We start from the raw sequence: 14,202 nt of genomic DNA, 5'->3' as shown, positions 1-14,202 counted from the left end.
CACCACCCAAATATCCATTATTTAATGTTTCCCAGGAATTCTAGTATTGTTCACCTTTCTTTTAGTCATCCACTACATTCCCTATTCTTTTCCACATAAAATAGGGAATATGAAGCTTTTCCACTCTTAAATTAACTCCAGCACCATATTCAAACACCTTGCCTTCTCCTTTGAGAAAACAGACCATCAAAACTTGAAAACGTCAACTTTTCTTCAACTTAAAAAGCCAATAATGGTAGCTATTCTGCTATGCAAATTTATCTTCCATATCATTTAGTGAATTCTTAACTGTTTTCCCCATGGTCTTATCCTACCATACTTCAATTACTATTGCTAACGTTTCTGTCTCTCCCACTATCATGGTTGCTTTAAAGCAAAAGCAGGCATCCATACCTTAAGGTTCGATTTGTGTGGAACCCTGTCTAGAACTTCCAGAGCACCTTATACCTAACACCTGAACTGCAAAGAATATGCTCTATTTTTTATGGTGACTCTCACCTGGCTAAGGATGGTCCACTGTTCCTGTGAGTGCCTCACATTTCCAACTGACAGTCTGGCCCCTGTATAAATGCCCACACATGGTCTTCCACAAGTTCTCCCTCTTCCTTGAGCCATACATGCAGACATATAACAAGTCTTAACAGCTGCCTCTTAAATATTTTTCAAATCCATTTTCTCCTCTATACTCTGCCTTAATTCACATTTGCTATTCAATTGCTTTTCCTGATTCCAACATTTTAAGCCACTGAACTTATGATGCCCCCAAAGTGATTTTGTTCTAAAAGGCTCATCTTATGCATTCTATTTTAAAATGTTTCACTGCCAACCATAAGTAATGGGCACCTTTATTTGGCCTAACAGTCTGGTCTCCAAATAGATCTTGATCCTTATCTCCAACTACCTCCTCCTTTTCCTTTACCCATAAACCTCTCATATTTCCCTAACATCAACACACATGCCTCCGTGCTTTTGCATATATTAATACTTTTTTATTATCAGAGGTTATTCCTACTGGTAATACCCTCTCCCTGGTGAACTTGTACATATATTTTGGAAAAAGCTCAGATGCTTTCAAAACTTTCTGTGATTGTCTCAGATCACAAATGTAATCTCTCCCCTTCCTCTCAATATTTGTGCCTCACAAATGATTGCATGGTTGTATTTATCATGCTTTATGCTTTTGTGCTATTTTACTATTTGATTTCCCTGTCAGACCATTAGCTTCATGAAAAAGAAGAACCCTGTTATCTCTAGTTAACTATGAATCTCCAACACATGGCTCAGTACCTAGCACAAGACAGGTACTAAGCAATTGTTTGATGAATAAATTAACAGGTAAACAGTCCTAGGAAAGTGCCAGTGTCTCTTCTGTGGGTATTGATGATCCAACACTGAAGAGAACATATGACTAGATCAAACTCTGTTATTAAACTCTGTGTCCTCAGATTTGTTATTGTACTACTTGATGACAATGGTGGTATTTTAGTGATAGGCAGACAAGTGGATGCTTTAAAAGTGGGTGCTTTGATTATTTTTTAAATCATATTTACACAGTTGGCTAACAGAAATATATTAATGACAAAAACCAGGACTATGCTGTCTTCTCAGATAATATAAAATTCCTAACATTACATGAATGATTCACATATGTCTGGGAGGAAAAAACATTTCTTTTGCTCCTTAAAATCTAGACACTGAATTACAGTAATATATAACCTGACATCAAACAAGTAAAATGTTACCATGTAACCACTCAAATAATGGTAATCTCTATCAGCACTAAGGAAAACAAGATTAACTTGTCCTTTCATGTTCAACATATGTTTTTGTTTTAAATTAATACACACTTTGGTGTCCAATAACAGGCAAGAATTTCTAAATAGCAGCATAATTCAAAAAATGATTACTGTGATAAATGTGGCCAGGGTTAAGACATATCTGCTTAAAAGCTTTAGGCAAGATAAATGCTTTTTCTTCTGGTACGAAGAATGACATCAGATAAAATGTTTACTTAAAGCTCTATAAAATTCAGAAAACTTTCTATGATACAATTCTAAAGAATTATTTTGGCATTTTCTACAGTCCCAGCCCGTTAACCATCTGCTACAGGCTCACTGGGAAAGGCAACAATCCCTAACCTCTCAACAGAGCCTGGGAGACCTCAAAAGCCAGACCTCTAGAGTCACCGAGGAAGTTCACTCCTGCTGGTGGTGCTTGGTACATCAGTACATGTCCAGACAAAGAGGAACAGACATTAAAAAAATTACTGAGCACTTCAAACAAACTTGCAGTTTTAATGAAAGAAATTAAGTGCAGAATTAGAACAGCTGGCATCGATTAAAATTGATTAATGTAGGAAATAGGAGAGAATCACAAACAACCCTCTAATAAAAATTCTCATTGAAGTTCTCAGAAATAAAACAAATGAGGATTTCAATGGAGGTGGTGAAGACAGAATAAACACTGTCAAAAATTAAATTAATAATTTAGAAATGAAGTGCAGAAATTATCATTATAATCCAAAACAAAAGGAAAAAGGAAGAGAAATTTTGAGTTAAAAATAAGGGTCACAGAAGACATATCCAGAATCTCTAACATAAGAATAGAGGCTCTAGAAAGAAGAAAAGGAAAACATGGAGGAGTTTTTGCCCCATCAACATATCAACCATATATGAAGAAGAAGAAAGAAAGACTTCTTTGAAAAGGCAAAAACTCAAAGTACAATTCACTTATCTTCTCATAAAATAAAAAACAAAAACTACTTAAAAAAACATGGCAGATCTAGTCAAATGAAAACTGAACCAGAATAAAGATCTCAAGATAGGGGAAAGAATACCTAAGGCAAGCAGTAGTAAAACTTACAGGTTTATACATCTAAATAGGTGATGATAATTTGGTTATGGACTATAATGCAAGTTCTAGAAAGGCATATTTGAAATACAAAACAAAAAAAAAACACACTATAAGAACAAGAAAATTGGATCTTAAATTCCATATTATTTATGTTGTTTTTTTATTAACTTTATTTATCAAAAAAAAAAAATTTCCAAACAAAACAAGGCAAAGGAATAGGAAAAATAAATATCCTGAAATTATTTAAATAAAACACAGAGAGTCGGGAAAGGGGCAACAGGGTGCAAGAATGGCCTATCTGCTATCATTTCATCCCAGTAAGAAAGATAGGACTAAATATTATGTAAAATCCATGATGAATTCAGCCAAACTGGGAAGACTCAATAATGTAAAGACATTAATAAAAATATGTAATTATAATCATAATCCAAATGGCATTTTGTGTAGCTGTGACAAATTCATAATAAAGTCCATATGGAAGAAAGTAATATGCAAAAATAAAAAGTCTAGAAATTTTTTAAAAGAAACAAAGATCAGGGAGAATTGCCTTACAAAATATGAAGCCTTACTAGTAAAGCTAATGTATTTGAAATAGAATAGTATTGGCACAGTAATATGCAAACAGATCACAGACTAGAGATACATACCAATTATGTGTGATAACTTAGTATATTAAAAAGGGGGACAACAGTTCAAGATGTCGGAAAATAATGGATTATTCAATGAATGCTATAGACAATTAAAGGAAAGATAATTATACATAAAAAGAGATTCCAAATATACTAAAACCTACACAAAGCACCTTATATTAGGTTAAGCTATATACAATTGCTATTTTAGTTGGTCAAAAATGATCAAATATTGGCAATTTAGTACAGCTCAACCAAATAAAAGGAATTCTGAGAAGACAGGTTTTGAATTTCCCATAAAAACAGAGCAACTATGACAGCAAAATCAAAACTCTATCAGAAATATCTACAATAAAACTAGAGACAAGGTATATGCCTAAACCCCAAAGTAAAAGCAGGTGAGGAAAAACAATGAAAAGTTCCAAGACTCATATGACATCAGTATTTGTGCAGGGAAAGCAGAGAGAATTAACAGGGTGTCTGATGGGCCTAAAGGGTAAGTTCCAAAATAACCAATGACTATTCAATAAAAAGCTCACTGTACCTATTTGAGGATTTCAGTGTAATTGGGAGGGATTCTGGCACAAATTCGAGAGTGAGTTTAAGAGGTCTGGGATTCTCAGTATAGAAGAAAGGAGATGAAATACAGACTGAATCAGAAGACGCGAAGTGAAAAACAAAACTCCTGAATTTGAATGGGAAGTATTGGCGTGAACTTGTGATAACACTTTGTGTGTGCCTGTGTGTTGTGTGTGTGTGTGCTCTACTTCTGACCACTGAAGAGAACTAAAGGATAACTGACCAGTTCAGTAGCAATGAGCAATGCTAGTGCCCAGACTATGGTCTTGAAATGCCATTTTCCAATAAAAGGAAGCATGGCTCCTTGAAGATATATCTGATTTTCAATCTGGAATAGGAAATGTACAGTACAGGTCTAGAAGAGTTGCTATACCAGATAGCAAGGAAGCTATCAAAGACTCAGGTTGTGAACAAAGGACTCAAGCTAACTTGAATATATCCACACTGGCCAAAGATGGGACAATGGGAATATCAATTACAATAATGACTTCAGTGGATTCAAACATATCAAATATGTTTAAATTAATGAGTTCAAAAATTATATTAATAAAAAAAGCAGTAACTGATCATCACTGAAGAATGCTAGTGAGCTAACTCATTATTTTGAAAGAATCAAAACCAAGCACACTTATCCTGCCTTTCCTTTCCAAACTATTCTTCTAGGTAACCAAATAGTGGATGAGGAAAGCAATAGCTAATAAATGAAGATTATAATGAAGAAGCTAATAAATGAAGAAGTGAGCGATTAAATAGCCATCACTTTTTAAACACTTAATGAATTAAGTCATTTAACAAATGATCATCAACAACTACTAACATCACAAAAGGAGAAAGTCAGAGATTATATGTGTCTTGATGGGAAAACACAAATGAAATAGTGTTACACAATCAATTGACTAATCAATCAATAAATCCTGAATCTGATCATGCCACTATATCTTACAGTCCATTCATAAAGAATGCAGAGAAAAAAGAAACATGTTAAACAACAATTGGGGGTACAATAGGCAAAATTCATATGTTCAATTCATATGTTTAAGAAAACAGAAAACTTAGAGGCAAATGTGTATTTGCTTCTTAGCTCATCACTCACTCAATTTAAAAGTTTATGTAATTTTACTTATGTAATCAGACAGCTGATGTCTGGAACAAATAAAAAGTTAACTCTAATAACTATATTAATAAACACTAATCTTAAAAGTGTGTGGTGCAGAGTAACGTAGCCCAACTGCTGTTTCCAGCGGGCTGGCTCAGAACTGCACTGGTGCTGCTCTGGCTGCATATGAAGCTCCTCGGGGGTTTGTTAAACATGTGAATGCTCATGTCTTTCCCTTGGGCGATTCAGATTTACCCTACAAACAGGGCAGAAGTATGTGAACTTTTCAAAGTTCCCCGGGTAATGCTGATGTGCATTCAGGTTTGAAAACCATTAGCATAGTTTAGAGTGTGATATCTCAGAGTCCTGGGTTTGAATCTCTGCTCCACCAAGCTTTACCTCTGTGATTTGGGAAAAGTTAATCTACTCTCCCTAAACCACTTCCTGTATCTGTAAAATGTAGAAATAACAGTACCACTTCATATGGTATGTCGGCAAATGATAAGCATTCAAATGGTAGCTGTTGTCATTACATATTTCCTACTTGCAACATTCTTCATTCGTTCTGAATATAAATGGCAATCTTTTCAGGGTTACTTAAGATTACAGGAAAAAAACTGGCATAATTATTGTTAGAACCCAAAGATAAACAATATTCCATTGGTCACTAAATTTATAGTAATTACATGATCATTTCTAACTCAAAAGAAAGTAATAAAGAAAGTAACAATCTTCCTAGAATTGGAGACAACATGTATGGCAATAAGCAGCCTAAGTCAGACAGTTACAATATTTTTGTACATTACTTTAAAATATAAATTTTCACTTTGTCTTTCTTTTCTGAGAATATGTAGATTTTATAAAGGAAAGTGAAAAAGAAGGAACATAAAATAACCATATCACAACCTATGACTCAAATATTTTATGAGTATTTAAAACAAATGTACAAAATCCATAGAACTGTACACAGAGAGTAATCTTTAGAGTATACAAATTAAAATAAAATCAACCAGGGTATTAGGAGATCCCGGGATAGAATTCAGACTGTGATAAATGAATCTAATTGTATGCTAACTTGAAGAGGGGACCTATCTAGGTAACTCTGGAAAATGATGTTTTGACTATATACTGGAAGACTAACGACAAAAAGAACTGTATATAAACACGGTACTCTAAATGCTAAGTTTGTTTCTCACAGTAGTATTGGTTAGCAATTCTGAAACATTACATGTATATTTTACATGTATATACTTTACATATATACTAGGGCTGAACAAACAAGTAAATAAATCCCCCTCCTCTTGAGTGTGGGCTGTGCTTAGTGAGTCACTTCCAAAGAAGAGAGTACAGAAAGGAGACAATGGTAGCGTGTGGAGAAATCTAGTAGATACTACCCGGCCAAAAGATCGAGGTTAACAGAACCAGGGATAAAGTGATGCCATGAGAAGGGCACTTCAACTCTGTGGTATTCATCCCTAAACCCACAAACCCAGTTTAATCATAAGAAAATATGAGACGCTCCAAATTCAGCAATATTCTACAAACCATCAAGGTCATGGAAAACTAAAAAGGAAAGAGAAACTTTCACAGATCAGAAGACACTAAGAAAGTATAACTAAATGCAACATGGTGTCACTGGATGGATCCTGGAACAGAAAAAGGACATTAGTAGAAAAATTGGGAAATTCTGAATAACATCTAAAGTTTATTGAACAGTATTGTGCCAGTGTTAATATATTAATTAGTTTTGACAAATGTACCAGGGCTAGGTTAAGATGTCAACATTAGGAGGGGCTGGATGAAGTACATATGGGAACACTGTACCATCTTTTTAAGTTTTCTGTAAATCTCTTACATATGTTTACATGGTCTCTAGTCTTATTTTTTAAGCTAAAATTGAATTGTAAATAACATTACAAAATCCACACTTAGTTGCAGTAACTGTTAGTAAGGACACCCTGGAAACTACTAGACTGCTGAGCTGCTTCCCACTAAAACCTGTTGTGGACAGCAACTGTGGTTAATTATACTGTGAGCCAGTGACTGTATACTTCTGAAGCTTTGTATGGTTTGTGAATATATCTCAATAAAATTACATTAAAAAAAACTATAAATGTAAGAAAGTTTTTGCATGAACTAGAACAAACGAACGTCACCATTACATGGTGTTGATAATATAGTAGGGTAGTATATGGGAAAAGCACAATTAATGCAAACTAAGGACTATTAAAAAACAAAAAACAAAAAACCTAGGATCATTTCTGAGTTCAAAAAAAAAGCTTCCTCTTATTTTTTAACTCTCACATTATGTTGTCCTTGCTGCTCAAAGCTTAGCCTGGTATTAGTTCAGCTACATAACATGTAAATTTATTTCACTTGATAGTCTGAGACTCACTGGTTTAAAGCATTGTTTCTATAGATAGGTATACTTAATATCCCAAACAATTGTCTTTCAAGTGAACTGTAGAAAATAACTCATCCTGTTAATCAAGGATGACCTAAGTAATTAGAAATATTTCTTGAGGAAAAAACTTACAAAAGTTAGACAGCTATTATTTTATAATTTTGAACAAACCATTAAGGCTACTTATGATATTCATATTATTAAACCAAACTGTCAATTGTTTTTAGAATCACTAGTAACAATTTTTTAAATTTAAAGATTTTGAAATATAATAGAATTTTAGAGGAAAAACAGTTTTATAAAGCATGCTTACAAGCAAAAGGGAATTAAATATAAGATCATGTTATTTGTAAACAGTACTTACAAGTAATTTAATCACAAGGAATAAAAATATAAAGACAGACAAGAAAAATCAAATATCAAAAGTGTATTCCCTTACTACCAATCTCTTAAATATATTCATTACTGTTGCCACAAACACCATAAAAACAGTGCAAAAAAGATGTCCCTAACAAATAAGTATGAAAAAATAAAACAGACTTCAAACTTAAAAGATTATGCTGCTTAAAATGTATGATCATTTGTGAGAGATTAAAAGGTAAAACACATTTAAAAAATAAAAATATACAACAGTCTTCTACTCCATAGTGACTTAAAGTTGGTTTCAAGGGAGAAAAAAATTTAACAAAACCTGTAAAAAATAGTTAATATTTGACTTGTATAGCAGTTTACCATTGAAACAAATATTCTTTTAAGCCTCACAACCCTGTGAGGTAGATGGTATTATTACTATATCCCTTCTACAGAAAAGAAGACTTCAGATCAAAAAGATGAAGTCACTCATGTGGTCAGACTTCAGAGGCCACAAAAAGAAATGGAACCCAATTATTTGACTTTAAAACTGGTTTTTTCTCTGACACACTTAGTAAAAAAGCTAAAATAAAACAAACCCAGAGGGGCACATATGTATATTTATATACATGAATATACATATGCTTCCCTTATAGAAATTAGGTTCCTGAAAGTAGGAATAAAAATAGTGTCATTTTCCCACTGAGTTAATTATAATTTCAGAGCTTTGTCTTTCATCAGTAGGGATTAATCTTCAATACAGAAGAATTCTTACCTTAGCTTTCCATTTCTCTTCCACTGTTTTGACAAGCACTTAATATTTTAAAACCAAAATTTAGAACAATAGGGGTTTCCATAGTTCGATTTTTTTTGAAAAGCAGACGTTCTACAGATAATTCAAATAAACAGTTTTTAATTCGTATGTTTTAAGAACTGAGTTTGTATTGAAGAAAACCTCTTCAATTAAATCTCAATTGTCCAAACCAAAGGAATACAACTTTGTCAGGAATTCAAAAGTAGGGGTAACCTGGCACAGTCTTTTTCAACTATAAGTTCTAATAAAATACAGTGCACTTGTTCTCAATCTTTTTCTTACTCTAGCACACTGATCCACAAAGCCCTCCCATTAGTAGCAGGAGTCTGGGAGGGATAATTTGGAGGAGGGCATGTAAACAGTTTAAAGGTCCTGACGTGCCTCTCCACATGCCCTCACCACAGAAGCCCCTCTACTCTCCTGCAGAGAAGAGGAAAGACCGCCAGGGCTTCTGCATCCACATTACTTCAAAAACAGTGCTTCGAAATAAAAATTAAACATCAACTGTGTTCTGCCTACATGTGTCCTTGATGATACAAACTGAACTTTTCCAACCAAAAACTTAGACCAAAATCCTTATTACATGTGAAGTACAGGACAAATCCTTATTACATATCTATAGTTTTGCTCTACATATTTTGAAATCTGTATTACAATAAAATTTAATTATAACATAATCACTCATGGACTAAAAGGAAAAATTAATTTGCTCTAAAAAGAAGTTACTCTTCAAAGAAAAGTATATATAAAAATTTATTTTAAAGATATATAATCAAAATAATACCCAAAGTAAAGTAACCTCTTAAAGTATAGCTTTTAAGATACTGATTCCTCTTCTAAACATGTGAATGCTTGACCTTTCCCCTGCAAACATTCATGATCTGGCCATCAAATTAAAAAAACAATCTCATCAGCTCAGGTTCTCTTCAGATAGGAAACACTAACTTCTGTGCTTTCTCTTCTATCATTTCTGATACCAAGGCAAGCCAGAATTACATAGTAAATTCAAGTTCAAAAACGAAAAAAACATATATACACACACACACACATTCTCTTTCACACAAACTTATGTATGAATATAGCTACTAAAATTCAGAATCGCAGATTATCACAGGGAGAAGGAATCTAGGAAATCTGGGTACTTTTACTTTTAGTCAGATGAATGAACATACACACTCACTAGAGCAGAAAAATTGCTGGCACTTTGCTAAACTCTCAAAAACAGTATCTTCTTTTCTAATGTTACCATTCTTAGCAAGGAATTTCTGAGATACCAAGCTATCAAAACCAAAATTGTATATCTACTTTCACTTGAGTGGACACATTCCTCTCATGAAAATCTTCACCTATTGAAACACTGAGTAACAAGGCTTCCCTTAAATTTCTATCATACAGGCTAAACACATTTAATCTTGCCAAACAGTGAATACCTTTTTACTTTGATCATTCTTACATTTCTCTACAATTCACATCTCTTTAAAACACATGACCAAAACTGGACAAGCTACTCAAAAAAAGGGAGTAAGCTACTTCAAAGAATAGAGAAAGAAATACATCCGTGACCTTGGATGCCATATCCATTTAAAAATATTTTAGCATCATGTTGACTTTTTTACTGACTCACATTCAGTTTGTGGTCAACCATGATCGCAGCTTTCTTACTTCTTTATTTATACCTACCCTGCCTTCCTCCATCCTATATTTACCTAGTTGGTTGGACTTCTTCCCCTCCATACACCATCTTGCATTTAATTCACTAAATTTCATACAGTTTCATAGATCCATTTCCCTATTTATCACTAATTTACAGAAATGTTTAAATATGCAATTTACAACTACCATTATGCCTAAAAATATGAGTATGAAAAATACATAATAATTAAAACAATATTCACTGTAATTTATAATAAATAATGGAATTAAGGACAGCATAACTGCACTAATGCCTACTAGAAACCTACCTCCACTGGACGATCACTCTTTACCAATGCTATACGTGCCCTTTGCAGGGAACCGTCCATTAGCTTGTGAAGTCTTAAAATTAACTTTCTCAACCCCATCTGCTTCAGTGCTTTGTCCACAAATGGTCTATAAATAGAAGTCAGACAATGTCTACCAAGGCCTGCTTCTGTACTAAAGTCTGGTGTTCCCCAGCCAACAGAATCCTCCTCAGATTCAAGCCTTTCAAACTTCTTTGATACATAGTCCCGTGACTGAATGTCAAAACTGTTCTCAGTGGGCTGTCTGATCTTTTGTACACTCAGATCAGAGATTTGCTCTTCTTCACTTTCATCCATACTACTTTCCAACTCTTTTAATTCTCCTTCTGTGTCATCTCCCTCATCTTCTGGTTCATTGCCTTTGGATGGTCGAGGAGAAGGGATTTCAAACACTGGCCAGCCAATGTCTGATAAATTTTTGATGCCCAAAACAGTGCCCATAATCCTTAATTTCTGATTTAAGTCTTTTGTGATGTTTAACCACAAGCAGAGTGCCTGCACCCTGTCCTGGAAGTCTTTTGCAGCATATTTTTCATAGTCCTTCTGAAGAGCCTGCAACGATGGATAAAGTGCTTCTATGTACTCTAGCAGCTCCATTATCCGTTTTACCTGCTCAAATGAGACCCGCTGGCGTTGGAGATGATCGTGATATGTTGAGTAACCCACAATCTTTGCTCTATGGGGGGCTTTGCACTGACCTTCTATTGAAGTACCATTAAAACTAGCTCCATTTCTGACAAAAGAAAAGCTCCCATAATTAACTTTAAAAGTAAGAATTTCATTGATAATATCTGGGATGGCTTGGCGGGCTGTATATAAAAAGAGGTCCTGGTCATTAATGCTCCGTCCTGCATGCCAAGCTTGTAGCTCTAACCAGATCAGTTCATTGGATCGGTTAAACCAGAAAGCAGATGTATTTTCTTGTCCTCTTTGCTCTCTGTCCTTCTTCTTTGAGACTGAGGTAAGTTTTAGCAAAAGTCGTAATGTTTCAAAAAACTTTAAACGATCTGCTGGACAGTCAGTCCTAGAAGTCTGGCGTGCAGTTCTGGCTATAGGCATGGGCACAGATACCGGAAGCTTAGCGCTGCTACAGCCAAGGCTGAGGTAAGGTTTATTGAGATCCACATCTGGAATTGATTTTTTTGGCAAAGGCCCGCCCACTGAGTCCAACATGAATGAGCACTGAACATTTTTTTTATGATCTCGCTCTGTTGTTCTAAGAGTCGCCCGAGCCTTTTTCTCATGCTTATAGCTGTATTCTTCCACATTCTCCATTGCTTTTCCAGTGTCTTTATGTTGGGGCTGATTTGGTGCATTCATTTTTTCTATTAAAAAAAAAACATTTCAATAATTATATTACTCTAAAATATGAAGCTATTTTAAATACTCTCAATAAAACTGACATTCACATGCACTTATATTTTCAGGATGTTACTGGAAAAGAAAAAACTATACCGTATCTGGAAAATCAAAATAATAAAAAAATATACATAACACTTCCCTTTAAATTTTCAAAACGATTTTGTCCATTTTCTTTGTAAATATTATACTTATGATATTCTCTTACAATCATCAGTATTAACCAGATATTAGCTCTTTACCTTTGCACTACATTTGATCAAATGTCCAAAAGCAATTGCCTACAATTCAAAGAGGAACAGACAGTATGGTACATCTGACAGAAATACTGGAGTACTGGATTTCTATCTTTGCCATTACCTAAATGTGTTAAATTGGAATAAATCATTTAAAGAAAACATTTGCAAAATGAAGAAGATTGATGAAAGAATCCTTAAGGCACTTTCTTATTTTAAAATTATATTACCAAATAACCCACAAGATTTTTCTCATAAAAAATCTGAAAGTCAGCTGATAAAAATGTAAATTTTAATTCATTCTACGCCATTTCTTGTCACCAACATATGAGCAGTAACATTATAAATTTAACAGTAATAAAATCGAAGACATATATATATAGAGAGAGAAAGAGAGACTAACTGTATAATTTGCTTAGTCTGTTACCTGGCACATGAAATCATTCAAAATTAGTGCAAAGAAAGTAAACATCATATTTTTCCTTCAAACAATTGTAAAAAAGTTCTATTAATTTTATTCCAAGCTTTGAAACAATACATATGTGTATGCATATATACATGTACATGCACATAGTTCCCTTTTAGTTTTGACATCTTTGACACTAGTAACCCTTCTATCCTCTCAAGAGCCTTTCATTCTATTGCTTCCTCAACACCACTGTCTCCAGGTTCTCTTCTTGTTCCTTAAGTCACTCCCTTCCATATTCCCTCCTTGGAACTTATTTCATATTCACTCCTTTTCATAGTCCCTCCTTGGAACTTATTCTATCGAATGTCAATGTTTCTCAAAGTTCCAACCTAAGATCTTCTTCCCTGGGTGGTCTCACCTACTTCTACTTCATATATTAATGATGCCCAAATCTCTACATAACACCATTCCCAATTGCTTCTCTCTGCTCCAGAGAAACTTATTTCATTGAATCTAGGACATATGATTTTTTCACAATTTAACATCTCTGAACTGAGAATTCATTTATAATCAGTAGTGTTGTGAATACGTTTTAGGAATATTGTGCTGGTGCTGCTGAGTTCGCAAATAACAAATATGTTGGAACTGCTTTTTAATGGATAAAGGGAAGTTTCTGGAAGAATTGTGAGGAGCTTGATAGAAAAAGCCTAGACTGCTTTGAAGAGACTGTTGGTAGAAATACGGTCTCTAAAGATACTTCTGATGAGGACTTGAGCAGAAATGATGAATGTGTTTTTGCAACCTGGCAGGTAGGCGATCCTTGTTTTAAAGTGGCATAGAATTTGGCAAAATTGAGTCCTGGTGTTGGGTGGAAGGCAGAACTTGAAAGCGACAACCTGGAATATTTAGCTGATGAGATCTCCAAGCAAAATATAGAAGTAGCCTGGCTTCTCCTTGCAGCTTATAGTAAACTGTGACAGGACAGAGATAAACTTAGAACTGAACTCTTGGGTACAAAGAAACCAGAAAACTGATAATTTGGAGAATTCTGGGCTTCCAAAAAGTGAGACCCCAGAAGCTACAGCCCAACGTGAGGATTTAACCAAACAGAACCCAGCCACCATTTCAGTACAAACCAGGATTGGAGATGGAATTATCCAGAAAGGATTTGTGGAAAGTTCTATTGTCTGACAGCTTTGACCTCTGTGTGCTTCATGCAAAGCCAACAGAACTTTTGTGAGATCTTTACAGATGGAGCTGCTGCCTGTCTGGACTGGAGGAGACAGACAAGGAACAAATTGAAGGAAAAATTTCTTCAAAGACAGAGCCACAGAGGTTGAGGTCTGCAGTCAAGAGGTCTCGGGCTGGGAGAGCAGAGTTGCCCACACACATGGAAAGGGTGAGTTTGCCCAGGAGGTCGAGGGTGGGCCTTCCACCTTAATGTTCAGGAAAGGTGTTGCCATCTCAGGCCT

At 34.7% G+C, this 14,202-nt stretch overlaps 1 protein-coding gene across 7 annotated transcripts in view; it reads right to left on the bottom strand.

Annotated features, from left to right (window-relative positions):
- LOC119525169 (mitogen-activated protein kinase kinase kinase 4-like) overlaps nucleotides 1-14,202 on the bottom strand; it is a 104,118-nt gene that overhangs the window by 21,477 nt on the left and 68,439 nt on the right. For 6 of the 7 annotated variants that reach the window (XM_037823768.1, XM_037823767.1, XM_037823766.1 and 3 more), the window contains one exon: nucleotides 10,688-12,051. In XM_037823768.1, coding sequence (XP_037679696.1) covers nucleotides 10,688-12,051 — 1,364 coding nt within the window. Of the gene's footprint in view, nucleotides 1-10,687; nucleotides 12,052-14,202 lie in introns of those variants that run through there. The other variant, XM_037823773.1, reaches the window with a different exon arrangement.

This window comes from Choloepus didactylus, assembly GCF_015220235.1.
Source record: "Choloepus didactylus isolate mChoDid1 chromosome 24 unlocalized genomic scaffold, mChoDid1.pri SUPER_24_unloc2, whole genome shotgun sequence".
In the NCBI taxonomy this organism is placed as follows: domain Eukaryota; kingdom Metazoa; phylum Chordata; class Mammalia; order Pilosa; family Megalonychidae; genus Choloepus; species Choloepus didactylus.
The sequence above is the reverse complement of the archived record's forward strand: the minus strand, read 5'-3'. Positions and strand labels throughout refer to the sequence as shown.